The following is a 14,742-nucleotide window of genomic DNA, read 5'->3' as shown; positions in this document are numbered from 1 at the left end:
TCTACCTTCCACTCTTATTGCCAGAACTCATTTTCTACAGCCCTTTTCCCAGGAGGATCCAGGAACCTCTTTGCTTAGCATCATTTTTCCCTTTAAGACGTCCTAGCAGCTTGCCTGTTTGTTAGATGGGAAAGTGGCAATAAAAGTCACTTTCCCAGACTTCTGTCTGTCCAGCAGAAATGGATCTCTCCATTCCTCATCCCAGTGCCCCCTCTCTCCAGAATGTGTGGATGTAGGTGAAGGGTCAGCAGCAGAACTTAACTTGTTCTGGATCTCATGGTTAGTTTGTAACTGGAACTCGAAATGGATGTTTCTTTAGACTTTCGCATAACTTAAGTTAGGTGTCTTCTATCCAGGCTTGCATTGTACACTGGCCATTGTTTGGCAAAATTCCCAAACCAGATAATCGGGCTTGAAATGTCCATTGTTCAGTAATGTGCCATACTTTGGCCATGGAAAAAGGGTCAGAGATGTGGGTTGTTCTCCCCATGTTAGTTAATGCCCACATTCCTCTTCCTGATCTATTTATTAATAATAATAATACTAGTGGCATTTATTAAGCATTTATTAAGTGTTTACTATGTGCAAAGCACTGTTCTATGTGCTGGGGAGGTTACAAGGTGATCAGGTTGTCCCATGGGGGGCTCACAGTCTTAATCCCCATTTTACAGATGAGCTAACTGAGGGTCAGAGAAGTTAAGTGCCTTGCCCAAAGTCACACAGCCGACAATTGGCAGAGCCGGGATTTGAACCCATGAGGATGGAACTTGGGTGAGGGAGAAAGAGGCTCCCTCTCCTATTGGCGGAAGAGGCAAGCATCTGCTGGGGACACTGGTCAGAACATCTGTTGCTGAGCAGTTTGGGGCCTTGAGGAACCCAGGATGTGTCTCTGGGGATCTGCAGAAGGGAGGGGCCTTGGTGGCCATCCTCCCCTGCCCCCCTGTCCCGCTGCCCCTGCCCAACCAGGTGTACTTTCAATGAGAACAGCTTCGTGACACATTGAGGAAGAGGAGGAATATAAAAACATGGGCGATGCCATTCCTGGGTCGAACCACTCCTTGAGCCAGCCCCAATTTCTGTCAGAAACCATGGATAGAGCCAAATGGTGGTTTCTTTCCTGAATGTCCACTCTGTTTAAAAATGCTATTTCCCCCACAGCCCTAACTCCCCCTTTAAGCCCTTGGTTTTCCCTTCTAATTACTCCATTTTCATCATTAATGGTAGCTGAGCACTTACTATGTGCAGAGCACTGTACTAAGCGTTTGGGAAGGTACAATACCACAGAGTTGGTCGATGTTACCTGCCCACAAGTTGCTTACAGGAGGAGAACCGATTGTGATTTTCACCAAATCCCCCATGCCTATAACTTGCCATAGGAAGGTGAGTTTCGTTTTGTATAAGAACAAGACAATGGTGGGAAATACTGCAGAACAATCAATCAGTTCATCAGTGGCATTTATTGAGCCCCTGCTCAACTAAGCTTGTGAGGAAGTCTGACAGAGAGAAAAGATGTGATGCCTGCCCCATCCTACAAATTCTCAAGGATTGTGGATATTACGCCTGGAAACCAGTCCAGAAGAGGGGCCAGTTTGGCAATGCCAGATCGATTGTCCTTCCTCTAATTTGGGCCCTGGCCAGCACTCCTCTTCTGAGGCTGTGCGGTGCTGTGTCAGCCGCAGAGGAGGAAACGGGCACAGGCCCCATGTGGCGGGGGAGTCGAAACGCCCTCACCCCCTTACCCTGAAGAGGTCCTTCTTGATTCACCTGCTAGAGTCTTTCCAGGACCCGCCTGGAGGGTGGCTCGGGGCAGGACAGCTGTGGATTTGGGGGTCCACCCACACTATGCTTTGTGATTTCAGGAGGGAGCGGTGATTCGTGTTGTGAATTTCCTTATAATGAGCTGGTGACGGCACAGAGCTGTTGGGAAAAGTTTCTGTGAAATTTATGCCCATTTGTGGCTCTGTTCATTTTTACCCTCCTCAGGGACTCTTCCAGATTCTCTGATTCTGAGGGCCTTCGTGATTGACCAGTCATTTTTCAGATTCAGGGTGGAGGCTTGGTGCTGTGAAGTGAGGCAGGTAGATTTTTGGGGTTTAGAATGGTTTAGTTGTAACAAGCAAAATATTCCCAGGGTGATACTCTAGTGACATAGTGTTTGCATTTCTGGCTTCTTTGTGAAGGACATAAATGTGCATGTGTATAATAATGATGGCATTTGTTATATGTGCCAAGCACTGTTCTAAGCACTGCGGGGGGGGATACAAGGTAATCAGGTTGTCCCACATGGGGCTCACAGTCTTAATCCCCATTTTGCAAATGAGATAACTGAGGTACAGAGAAGTTAAGTGACTTGCCCAAAGTCACACAGCTGACATGTGGCGGAGCCGGGATTAGAACCTCTGACTCCCAAGCCCGGGCGCTTTCCACTGAGCCACGCTGCGTGTAGCTTTGTTCTGCGGACTCTGATTCTGGGAGTTTGTTTTGCAATACAGTTTAGTGTTTGACTCTGTTAAACGAAAATTCTTCTTTGTTTACAGTGCCCACACGTCTCCCATCAGCCTCTTGCCTGCTTCTGCGGAGTAAGTAGAATGCCATTTTGCATGGCCTGATAGAACCATTGTAAGTCTAGGAGAAATTGAAGGGAATACCTCAGCAGCTTGTGTCCCTGCTATTAAATTCAACTTCTTTTCTGAACCACAACTACAGAGGCCCTCCGCTATCCTGGCAACTCTTATGGGATTATGTGGTAACATATCTTCTAAGTTTCGGAGGGAAATTGCGCTACAAATCTCTGTCACTTTCTGGCATTTTGCCTGGGTGGTTGGGTTCTCCTGAACCGGACTCCATTCTGTTAGTAATTTCAGCCGTTCCCATCTACTCAGGCTGGGAGCCCCATGTGGGACAGGGACTGTATCCAGCCAGAATAATATGCACCTACCCCAGTACTGAGAACAGTGCTTGACACATAGTAAGCCCTTAGCAGATACTGTCATTATGATTGTTTCTTTTCCCTGACCATCAGCCCAACCCTGGAATTGGCCCTGGGCCATTTGGCTTCAGCCCTCCAAATCCTCCTTTGGGCTCAGCTATACACAGGTCATCAGCAGATTGGAAGCCCGGGGTGGACAGCTTCATCTGGCTCAGAGGGAAGGAATGGCCTGAAAACCTAGATTCTCTGAGCGCCAACCCATTTCGGGTGGAGCCCACTAAGGGAAACCCCAGAGTCGGGAGGGAGCAATTTCAGAAGAGAAATATTTTGAGCACGCATGTTAGCGAATCGTGTGAACGCTGAGGCCGTGGAAGGAGAGGGAGAGACAGGAAGGGGAGAACTAATGCCAGGGTGGAAACGGGGACCCTAGCCCTCTACTGATGATTAGTGCCAGTGGTACAGGTTGTGCAAACAAGTATGATGGAAGAAATGCAGGCCTGGTGATCTTTTGGATGAATCAAGTCACATAAAGATCAGGTCTAGTTCTGATAACTTTTCAATTCCTCTTTGAATTGTGGTTATGGGGATTTTAGCCTTGAAGGGAATGGACACTGATGTAATTTGATGAATAACAGAGGAGGAAGAGATCTTTATTTCATCCAGTCTCATATTAAATCCTCCCCCACCCCCAAAATCAAACAAAAAGTTTCCCACCCACTTGGGTGTATGGCCTTTTTCATGGTACAGAGCGCTTAGTACAGTGCTCTGCGCACAGGAAGCGCTCAATAAATACGACTGAATGAATGATGAAATGACTGGTGGAGTTTTTGAACCTGGACTTTCCCTCACTAAGCCCTCATTTCCTCTTCTTCCATTCCCTTCAGCATCACCTTATTTGCTCCCTTTATTCACCCCTCCCTCAGCCCCACAGCATTAATGTACATATCTGTAATTTATATTAATGTCTGTCTCCCCCTCTAGATTGTAAGCTCATTGTGTCTACCAACTGTTGCACCTTCCCAAGTGCTTAGTACAGTGCTCAACACACAATAAGCACTCAATAAATATGATTGACTGACTGCTTGAAATTACTCCAAGAGTTCTGAATTTTGTAGCATTTTAGAGCGAACAATCCGGGCAGCAGTGGAGCAGCACCTTTTTGATCTGCAGAGCAGCCTCGATCATGATCTTAAGAATTTACAGCAGCATGGCCTGGTGTGTAATAATGAAGCAAAAAGTATCCGTCAGGATGGGGAAGAACCTGATTGCCAGTAAGAAACGTTTTAAAAATTTCAGTAATACGTTCCTCTGACTCACTGTGTAACTCAAATTTGATTTTTCTCTTAGTTTTTTGTGTTGTCTTGTTTTTATTCCACAAACCCAGGTCTGAGGGTCAGTCCAAATGAGGGGGGGGAATGTCGGTCTCTGTCTCTTCCATGGCAACCCCGTAGCTCACAGGTTGGGTGGATTAGTCCATATTGCTGCAGTTGAGAGAGAGCACCTGAAGGGCAAGGGTTGGACCGTACCAACTGCAGTGCGCGGGGGTCCGGCTTGAGCAGTTGGGGCGCCGGGCCAAATGTGAGAGTCATTGAGGCCAGAAGTGCCAGTAAAATGGCTGTGAATGGGAGAGGGCGGCTGACATGGTAGGTGGGGGTTACGTCCTGGGGAGAAGGAGGTAAATCTGGGAAAGCCTCACAGAGGTGGGATTTCAGAAGGGCTCTGGAAGATGGGGGCAGCCATGGTCTGGTAGATTTGAAACGGAAGCAGGAAGTGTCGTTACTTAGAACGTTCCAAACTGAGTGCGAGGAGGAAGAGCCTCTTGCTCTTGGGAAGCCAAACGGTTTCCTGGGACGGTTGGGTTTGGCCACCTGGAAAGAGCTCTTCCGGCTTTACCTTGGGTTAAGCTCTTCTGTTTTCCGTTGGGGGAAGCTGCGCACCTACGAGTTTGACTAAAGTAAGTTGTCATAGATTTTCCCTTTTGGGATTGAAATTCTGAGAGCCCGATTGTAGGATATTGAAACCTACAGTGATTCCTAAACTTGCACACCAGAGCTCTAACTGCAGCAGGAGGAGAGAGGCATCCCGTTAAATCCTGCCAGGAAGCCAGAGGTTAGGAGTCACCGAGGAAGCAGAGGGCCCTGGCCCCCAGCCTCCACACTGATCAAGAAGGTGCCGGTGTGGGGGAAATGTCAGAAGTTCTGTTGGGTTGTGGTGGACCCCCTTTTTGAGAACTCTTCTTCCTCACACACTGATGTTGTGTTGATTCAGGTGGTGTTGGTGTTTCTTTCACTGCAGCTTAGCCTGATCTGTTCTTTTACTTCTCTGCTACCAGGCCCGACATGGCTGCTGGTCCCGTTAATCCCACTGGAACCCTGGCTTGCACCTGGTTGGAAGATGAAGCGGCGCCACCGGTTTTTGTATTTGAGGATGAAGGAAATCAGCAGGTAAGAGGAGGGGAGAGCCAGGAAGCCATCCTACCGGCTTTGGCATTGAGTGTGGGCGGTGTGCTGGCTCTTCTGGGCATGTGTGAGGAATGGGTGGCAGTTATGGGTGGCAGAAGCAGTGGTGTCTAGTGGGAAGAGCCTGGACTGGGGAGTCAGAGGAACTGGGTTCTCAAAAAAAAAAAGGGGGGGGCGGGGGGAATTAAAGGGATTCAATCCCTGTGTGCTCCCTTCTGGTTAAAGGTTAAACTGTGTGCCCCAGTTGGGATAGGGACCGTGCCCGACCTGATTAACTAATTTCTCTTGTTTCTACCCTTGCGCTTAGTACAGTGCTTGGCATATAGTAAGTGCTTAACAAGCAGCACGATTGTTGCTGAGAGAGTGGTGCAGTGGCTTGCCACTCTGGGTTTGGCACGGGTAGTAGATTGCAGAGTGGGCCTGATCTTCCCCCACTCCCTCAGACTCACTGGGAAAGGGGGAGGTGTCAGCTTTCTTCTCTTGCCCCAATGCCACTTTCACACCATTCCACCTCCCCCATCCCTTACTTTCTCTTCCTTCGAAGCCCATATCATCTGCCTCTACCACCCACACCATAATCTAATGGTCCTCCAACTATTTGAAGGTTTTAATCGCTTTCTCACCTATTCCTCCTTCAATCTCATACCACAAATCTACACTCCTGGATCACCTTCACAGTTTACCTCCTTCATGCTTGTGCACAAGCTGCAGAGCACTGCTGGTGGAAATCTAGATATAATGCCAACATCGGCCACTTCAAGTTTATCCTTGCATGCTTTAGCTCTCCTCTGCCCGGCAGAATTATTTCTCCACCCTATTGACACTCATGCCCATCACCCTCACCAGTTGATCCAGATGCTTCCCTCCTCAGACTCCCTGCCCCCCCTTGTCCATCTCATGCCCCTAATGACCTGGTCACCTACTTTATTGAGAAAATGGACACTATCAGGCTTGGTCTCCCTTAAATCTCTCCTGCCCCTCCCCAGTTCCTCTCCCCTCCTGCCCCTTCTTCAACTCTCCCATCTTTCCCAGCAGTATCTCTAGAGGAAATATCCTGCCTTCTTTCTAAATCCACCCCCTCTACCTGCACATCCATTCCTTCACACCTTATCAGAACACTTGCGCCCCCTCCCGTCTTTCCTCCCTAACTGCCATCTTCCCTCCCTAACTGCCATCTTCAACCGTTGGCTCACCAATGGCTTCTACGTCACTGCTTTCAAAATCTTCCCTGCCCCTCCCCGGTTCCTCCCACCTCCTGCCCCTTCTTCAACTCTCCCATCTTTCCCAGCAGTATCTCTAGAGGAAATATCCTGCCTTTTTTCTAAATCCACCCCCTCTGCCTGCGCATCAGACCCCATTCCTTCACACCTTATCAGAACTCTTGCCCCCTCCCCTCTTCCCTCCCTAACTGCCATCCTCAACTGTTGGCTCTCCAATGGCTTCTACCCTACTGCTTTTAAACATGCCTACGTCTCCCCATCCTAAAAAAAAAACCCCTCTCTTGACCCCACGGCTCCCTCTAGTTATTGCCCTATCTCCCTCTTACCTTTCCTCTCCAAAATCTTTGTGCGAATTATGTACACCCACTGTCTCAAATTCCTCCTTCAATTCCCTGACCCCTTCAATCTGGCTTCCGTCCCCTTCACTCCACAGAAATTGCCCTCTCAAGGTCGCAGTTATCTCCTCCTTGCCAAATCCAGCGGCCTCTATTCCGTTCTAATCCTCCTCGTCCTCTCAGCTGCCTTCGACACTGGCGAACACCCCCTTCTCCTGGAAACATTATCCAACCTTGGCTTCACTGACACTGTCTTCTCCTACTTCTCCTATCTCTCTGGTCGCTCATTCTCAGTCCCTTTTGTGGGCTCCTCCTCTGCCTCCCACCCCCTAACTCTGAGTGGTCCTCAAGGCTCACTTCTGGGTCCCATTCTAATTCTCCATCTGTACCCACTTCCTTGGAGAACTCATTCGCTCACGTGGATTGAACTACTGCCTCTATGAGGATGATACCTAAATCTACTTCTCCAGCGCCCCCCCCCCCCCCGCATTTTCCTCTTGCCTTCAAGACATCTCTACTTGGATGTCCTCCCATCACCTCAAACTTAACATATCTAAAACAAATAGGGTTGGACACAGTCCCTGTTCCACATGGGACTCACACTCTTAATCCTCATTTTACAGTTGAGGTAACTAAAGCACAGAGACATGAAGTGACTTACCCAAGGTCACACAGCAGATAAGTAGCAGAGCCGGGATTACAACCCAGGTCCTTCTAATCCCAGGTCCTTGTTCTACCCACTAGACCATGCTGCTTCGCAATTGTGGAGGATTCTACGTGTCACGTTCTTAACGCCATTCCTACCCAGGGCCATAGGGGAGCAGCAACCCATCTCACCAGGGGTGGTTTGCCTTTCCCAGGCAAAGAAGTTTTTTTATTGTCAGGTTCCTGGGGGTGGCATTGGACTGGAGGAAGCTTCTTTCATTTGATCCAGTTAGAGGAGGGCAAAGAGCAGGGGTCCCTCGGAACACTGTCTCCATCATGCTGCTGTCTCATCCATCGCTTGGGGGTCTGCCGTGTGCCATGAGGTTCATGTTACATCTGTTTATTATTGGTAAAGTTACAAGGTGGTCTGTCAGTAGAACGCGATGCCACAGATTTTCAGTCTGAGCTAAGACCGGCCATTTTATCACTCATTTGTCACAAGCTGCTGCTGTCCCCGCAGCTTCTGGTTCATTTTAGACTTTCCCAAACTACAGCTCCACCTAAAGAAATTGTTCTGGAACAGGATGTCGTCTTTAAGGAACAATTCAGTATCTGTTTTGCAAAATGCACTCTTTTTGGAATTTGGTCCTGGTGCATCAAGGGCAGGAGCCCCCCGCCCTACCACCCTGCCTTTGGGGAACAGCTGAGGCCAAAAACTCTGCCCTTTTCCCTGAGAGAGTTCCCTGACCCATGCTGAGAGTGTGTGGGTCTGTGGAGAACAGCAGGAAACTGAGGCTGGGGGTGCAGCAGCTGTGAGGCCTGACACGCCCAGGTTCTCCGAGCACTGATGAGCCACTTTTGCTCTGCTGGCTTTTTGTGGTGGATGGAACTACTGGGGCCAAAGTATTAAGAAGCAGCATGACACAGGGCATAGAGCACAAACCTGGAAATCAGAAGATCAGGGTTCTAATCCCAGCTCTGCAACTTGTCTGCTGTGTGACCTTGGGCAAGTCACTTCTCTGGACCTCAGTTACCTCATCTGTGAAGTGGGAATTGAGACTGTGAGCCCCACATGGGACAACTTGATTACCCTGTATCTACAGCAGTGCTTAGAATGGTGCTTGGCACATAGCGCTTAACAAATACCATCATCATCATTATTATTATAATTGTGGTATTTAAGCGCCTACTGTGTGCCAGGCACCATACTAAGTGCTGAGTCCAACCGCTTAAGGGTTGCACAGCCTAGTTCATTGACGCAGAGGGGAGGGTGGATAGGGGAAATAAAGGGATGAATTTGGGAAGGCCTCTTGGTGGAGATGTGACTGTAGGAGGGTTTTGAAGGTGGGGACCGTCAGCCGTGAAGAGGGGGTGGGGGGGCCGGGGAGTAACGAGCCCTAGGGAGAACATGAGCAAAGGGTTGGTGGCAGGATAGATGAGATTGAGGTACAGTGTTAGAGGTTGGTGTTAGAGTAGCATGTGCTAAGGTGGTCGGGGGATTGGGGGGGTGGGGGGGGCGGAGTTCAGAGAGAGGTCCCCAGAGTGAATGGTTGGATGTTAACAAGTCATTAGCGGCTGCCCTGAGTGATTGGCAGGCTCTGAGTCCTTAGTGGCTATTCAGAGCAAATACGGGAATGCTAGCAAGTCTGGTTAACAGCTGTGTTGATGTGCAGAATCCCGTGAGTCTTTTCTTCATGGTGTCTTGACAGGCTCAGGTTGGGTGTCCTATCCCCTTGATGCCGCTCAGGATCCCGGTATGGAGAGTGGGAGCTGGTCGGAGATTAAAACACTCCCTTCAAAACAAGAAAGTGATTATGGGGGCTACAGGATGCTAGCAGTATTTTTGACAGGAGCAGCATCGGTAGTACTTATTGAGCACTTCCTGTGTGCAGAGCATTGTACTGAGCACTTGGGAGGGTGCTACAACTGAGTTGGGAGATACATTCCCTGCCCAGTTTGGAGGGAGAGGCAGACATTAATATAAATAATGTATAACGTGTAACGTATGTATATATGTACATAAGTGCTGTGTCTTTGAGGGTGGAGCAATTATTAATTGCTCAAAGGTCACAGAACCCAACATTTCCCAAATCCCTTCAGGGGGCACATGCGTGCTTAAATGAGCTCCTTAGACCATGTGTCCTGTGAGTCAGGCTGGGTCCCATCTGATTATCTCAAATCTACCCTGGGCCGGGCACAGTGCTTTGCAAACAGTAAAGCACTCAAAAGAAGGGAAGTTCTCTGAGCCCTGGTGCAAGGTGAAAGAATGAGGAACTTCCCCAGCCTCTCTGGAAGGAGTCTCAGAATCCTGTGAGTGGGGAAGTTCGTGTACAGCTCTGAATAGAGCTGGCACTCTAGAGATGGTACCTTGGATGGAAATGAGGTTTAGGGTTCAGGATTTCACTTTTCAGGAACTGGGTGATGGAAAAACCAATAGCAACCTACCTTTGTCTCTCTGGCTTCTATCTTAAGAATATGAGCGGGGAGCAAGGCATTTTTACTCAACATGCACTGTGTCTGGTGTCCCCCCGGGTGGGATCTCAAGATCTCAAGGCCAGCTTCCGGATGGCGGCCAAAGATGTGAGTTTTGAGGGGAAGGAACTGCGGTTCCTGCCATCTTTCTCTTGCCAGTGTAAAAGTTGCAGATGATTGGGCAGCTCTGGGACAGTGATAGGGGAGTTGATGGGCCCCCCATGTGATGGCATTTGACACCAAGGCAACTCTGATCCCTTTACCTTCCATGTCTCTGAGGTGATTAAATTGGACTATAAAAAGACTTGCAGATCAACAACCCAAACAGCTGACCGCAGCACATGAAACGACTTGATAATCTTAGCACCTAAAATAACTTGGTGACCGAGTGTCTTGGGGCCTTGAATTAAACCCTTCATCAAACAGGCATTGGCAGTGATGAGTTACTAGGTGTGTGGAGCGTTTCTTGTGGAGGCCTGAGCCATATCTAGAAGCCTTTGTTGGGCATTGTTGGGCATCTCACACTCACCCACACACACACACACACCCTCCCACTCCCCTCGACCCCCATTGCCTGTTCTGTGCTCCTGGGGATTGATGGCAATATTGATGTGACTAAGTTGATGCCTTTAGTCATGTGATTCGATCTCAGTCAACTTGGGTGTAATTTTTTTGTTTTTGCTTTTTAATCTGGACATCAGGTTTCATAGCATTTCCTAAAGTTAGAGGAAATATTAACTCCACTGGTGAAATCTTGGTTGGGAGGGTTTTTGTTAAGTTTCCTGAGTATCTTGTTTAAGTGAAGGGTGTCTAGTTGAATACAAGCCACCCTTGACTGAAAAAGTCCATGAGGAAGAGAACCAACAGGGGCTGGGATGGTAGAGTAATAGGAAGAAGGGTGGGAGGAGATAGAAGTCCAAGGTAACAAGGGTCGGTGCGTTTCTGGCGCACCACACCTATGAGAAAGCCAAGAAAGAGAACCCCTCTCTCTTGGGGGTGGGCCCAGCTGTGGGGGGCCGCCTGCTTGAAGGGTGGAAAGAAGGGAACAGGCACCATCCTCTTCCTCACCTGACCCACAGCCACTGGATTAGATGTCCGGCCTTCTGGGTTTGTATGGGGAATACTGAAAGCCATAGTGAGGGAAAGAAAGATGGGTGAGCAGGAAGTTGTATTTATTAAGCACTGGGAAAAATGCATGGATGAGATACTCTCGGATCTTTCTACTGCACCACTTCTATGTGTAATCGATTTTAGCGTCTCTCCCCTGCTAAATTGCTGGCTCCTTAGGGCAGGGATTGTGCCTGCCAACTTTATTGTATTATACTCTCCCAAGCACCTGGTGCAGCGCTCTGCATATAGAAAGCTCTCGATAAATATCACTGATTGATTAATTAGTCTCTCGCAGTCCAAGAAAAAGGGAAGGGGGTAGGGAGCTGGCGACAGCAACATAAAGACGAGCAGCGTAAAAGACAAGGACGGCGATAAATGTATTTATGATAACAGTGGTATTTGTTCAGCACTTGCTGTGTGCCACACTGTGTCCTAATCGCTGGGATAGAAACAAATTAATCAGGTCGGACCCAGTCCCTGTCCCACATGGGACTCCCAGGCTAAGTAGGAAGGAGAACAGGCATTGAATCCCCAGTTTTGCAAATGAGGAAACTGAGGCACAGACAAGTGAAGTGACTTACCCAAGTCACACAGCAGGAAAGTGGCAGGGGCACTAAGCGCTGGACTAATCAGGTTGGACACAGTTCATGTCCCATTTAGCCTTAATCCCCGTTTTACAGATGAGGTAATTGAGACCTAGAGAAGTGAAATGACTTGCCCAGGGTCTCACAGCAGACAAGTGGTGGGGCTGGGATTAGAACACGGTTCCTTCCGACTTCTAAGCCCATGCTCTTTTCACTAGGCCACACTACTTCTCAGGGCACGGTGGATAGAGGAATAAAGTTTCTGGCTCTTTGCTGCTCAGAGTTCCCACAGTCGTTGCAGAAGGTGGGGGCGAGAAAGGCCTGGTGAAGTCCTGAGCCCCCGGGAACGGAAACTTCCAGTCCTGGGCCCTGGCAGACGGGGATTTCCCAAAGTTTTAAAGCCCGAGAAGCAGTACAGCACAGGCTTGGGAGTCAGAAGGACCTGGGTTCTAATCTGGGCTCCGGCACTTGTCTGTTGTGTGACCTAGGGCAAGTCACTTCACGTCTTTGGGCCTCATTTTCATCATCTGTAAAATGGGGTTTAAGACTGTGAACCCCCACAAGGAACCTGGACTAGTGGTAACTGATCTAATTGCTGTCATTTACCTCGCCGACTTCACCATGATCCTACAATCCTCCCCCCCATCTGCCCATCCCAGTCCTCATCTTGCCCCCCACTGCCCAACTCACTCCCTCCCCACACGCCGCCCCTTCCCTGGAATCCCTCTGTCCCAGTGCCACCCCTCGTACTCCTCCCCCTGCGCAGGCCCCCATCAACTCGCTCCCAACCAATTCCTTCCCGCCACATCCTCCTGTCCCAGCACCACCCCTCATCCCCTTCCCCCTGCACTGGCTACAGTCAACTCACTCCCATCCAAACCCTCCCCCCCCCCCCCACCCCCCTTCCCCTCCACAGCTGCTGCCAAGTGTGGCCTATGGAACCCCTGCTTCATCATGGGGAAGCTCCCCTTCATCCTTGACCTGCTCCTGTCCCAGTCACTCCTCCTCCTCTAGTATCCACATAGATGTACTTGATGACCCCTCTGCCGCCCGACCTCCTGCCCCACCAACTTGGACACTCACTTAATCTCATCATCTCTAACCACTGCATGATCTCTACCCTCCCGCACTCTGAAATCCCTCTATCCTACCACAACCTTCTCACTTGTCTCCTCTCCCACGCTCCTCCTCCTCGTAAATCTGTGCTATTCCTCCACAAAGACCTCCGATCTTTCAACACCATCCATCTCTTTCAATGCATCACAACCCACCCAAACCTAGCTTCCATACTCAGTCTACCCTCTTGATGACCAAATAGATGTTCTTAACACCACCCTCTCTATTGAACCCAACTCGCTCGCTCCCCTATCCCTTTGTTGCTCTCGTACCTCTAACCCACAGCCCTGGATCACCTGCACTGTCCACTTCCTTCGGTCTTATGCTCGAGCCGCAGAACGCTGTTGGTGGGAATCTAAATGTGAGACTGACCTTGTCCACTTCAAGTTTATCCTTTCTTGCTTTAACTCTGCCCTTTCCTTTGCCTGGCAAAACTGTTTTCTCTTTCCTTATTGACACCCATGCCCATCACCCTTGCCATTTGTTTCAGACATTTAACTCCCTCCTCAGGCCCCCTGTCCCCCCACCCCCTCATCCCTTGACCCAAATAATCTGGCCATCTAATATATTAAGAAAATTAACACCATCAGGTGTGAGTTGTGAGGTCTCTAAAATCACCCTTCCCCCTCCTCAATCCCCCATTCTCCCGGCCCCCTCTTCAACATTCCCATCCTTCCTGGCAGTATCTCCAGAGGAGATCTCTTGCCTCCTCTCAAATGCCACCACCTCCACATGTGCATTGGACCCCATTCTTTCACACCTTATAAAAACTCTCACCCCTTCCCTCCTTAACAGCCATGTTCAGCTGTTCACTCTCCAATGGTTTCTTCCCCACTGCCTTCAAACATGCCCGTCTCCCCCAACCTAAAAAAAACCTCCCTTGACCTCATAGCTCCCTCTAATTATCGCTGCATTTCCCTCCTACCTTTCATCTCCAGACTCTTTGAGTGAGTCGCTATCTCAAATTCCTCTCCTAACTCTCTTCTAGACCCCCTCCAATCTGGCTTCCACCCCCTTCACTCCACTGAAACCGCCCTCTCAAAGGTCACCAGTGATCTTGCCAAATCCAACGGCTCCTACTCCATCCTAATCCTCCTCGAACTCTCAGCTGCCTTTGACACTGTGGACCACTCCCTTCTTCTGGATATATTATCTAACCTTGGCTTCACTGACTCTGTCCTCTCCTGCTTCTCCTCTTTTCTCTCTGGCCGTTCATTCTCAGTCTTCTTAGTGGGCTCCTCCTCTGCCTCTCACCCCCTGGGTCCCTCAAATTTCAGTTCTGGGTCCCCTTCTATTCTCCATCTACATTCATTCCTTTGGAGAACTCATTCGCCCCCACGGCTTCAACTACTATCTCTATGTGGATGATACCGCCAGTCTACATCTAAGCACTTAGTACAGTGCTGTGCACACAGTAAGTGCTCAATAAATACGATTGATTGATCTACATCTCCTTCCCTGATCTCTCTCCAGGCTCACATCTCCTCCTGACTTCAAGACATCTCTACTTGGATGTCCTCCCGTCACATCAAACTCGTCCAAAGCAGAGCTCCTTATCTTCCCACCCAAACCCTGTCCTCTCCTGGACTTTCCCATCACTGTGGATGGCACCACCATCCTTCTTGTCTCACAAGCCTGTAACCTTGGTGTAATCCTTGACTCTGTTCTCTCACTCAACCCACATATCCAGTCCATCACCAAATCCTGTCAGTTCCACCTTCACGGCATCGCTAAAATCATCTCCATCCAAACTGGTACCATGTTAGTACAGTTACTCATCCTATCCCTCCTAGATGACTGTATTAGCCTCCTTTCTGACCTCCCAACCCCCTGCCTCTCCCTACTCCAGTCCATACTTAACTCCACTGCCCG

The 14,742-nt window shown here is 49.3% G+C and overlaps 1 protein-coding gene across 6 annotated transcripts in view; it reads left to right on the top strand.

Annotated features, from left to right (window-relative positions):
• Window positions 1-14,742, top strand: part of FAM13B (family with sequence similarity 13 member B) — a 92,889-nt gene that overhangs the window by 53,813 nt on the left and 24,334 nt on the right. For 4 of the 6 annotated variants that reach the window (XM_038772636.1, XM_038772634.1, XM_038772633.1 and 1 more), the window contains 3 exons: window positions 2,538-2,579; window positions 4,045-4,200; window positions 5,262-5,373. In XM_038772636.1, coding sequence (XP_038628564.1) covers window positions 2,538-2,579; window positions 4,045-4,200; window positions 5,262-5,373 — 310 coding nt within the window. The remainder of the gene's footprint in view (window positions 1-2,537; window positions 2,580-4,044; window positions 4,201-5,261; window positions 5,374-14,742) is intronic. The other 2 variants (XM_038772632.1, XM_038772635.1) reach the window with 2 other exon arrangements.

The sequence above is a fragment of the Tachyglossus aculeatus genome, chromosome X1, assembly GCF_015852505.1.
Source record: "Tachyglossus aculeatus isolate mTacAcu1 chromosome X1, mTacAcu1.pri, whole genome shotgun sequence".
In the NCBI taxonomy this organism is placed as follows: Eukaryota; Metazoa; Chordata; class Mammalia; order Monotremata; family Tachyglossidae; genus Tachyglossus; species Tachyglossus aculeatus.
Note: the sequence above shows the minus strand (reverse complement) of the source record. Positions and strands in the feature narration are given on the sequence as shown.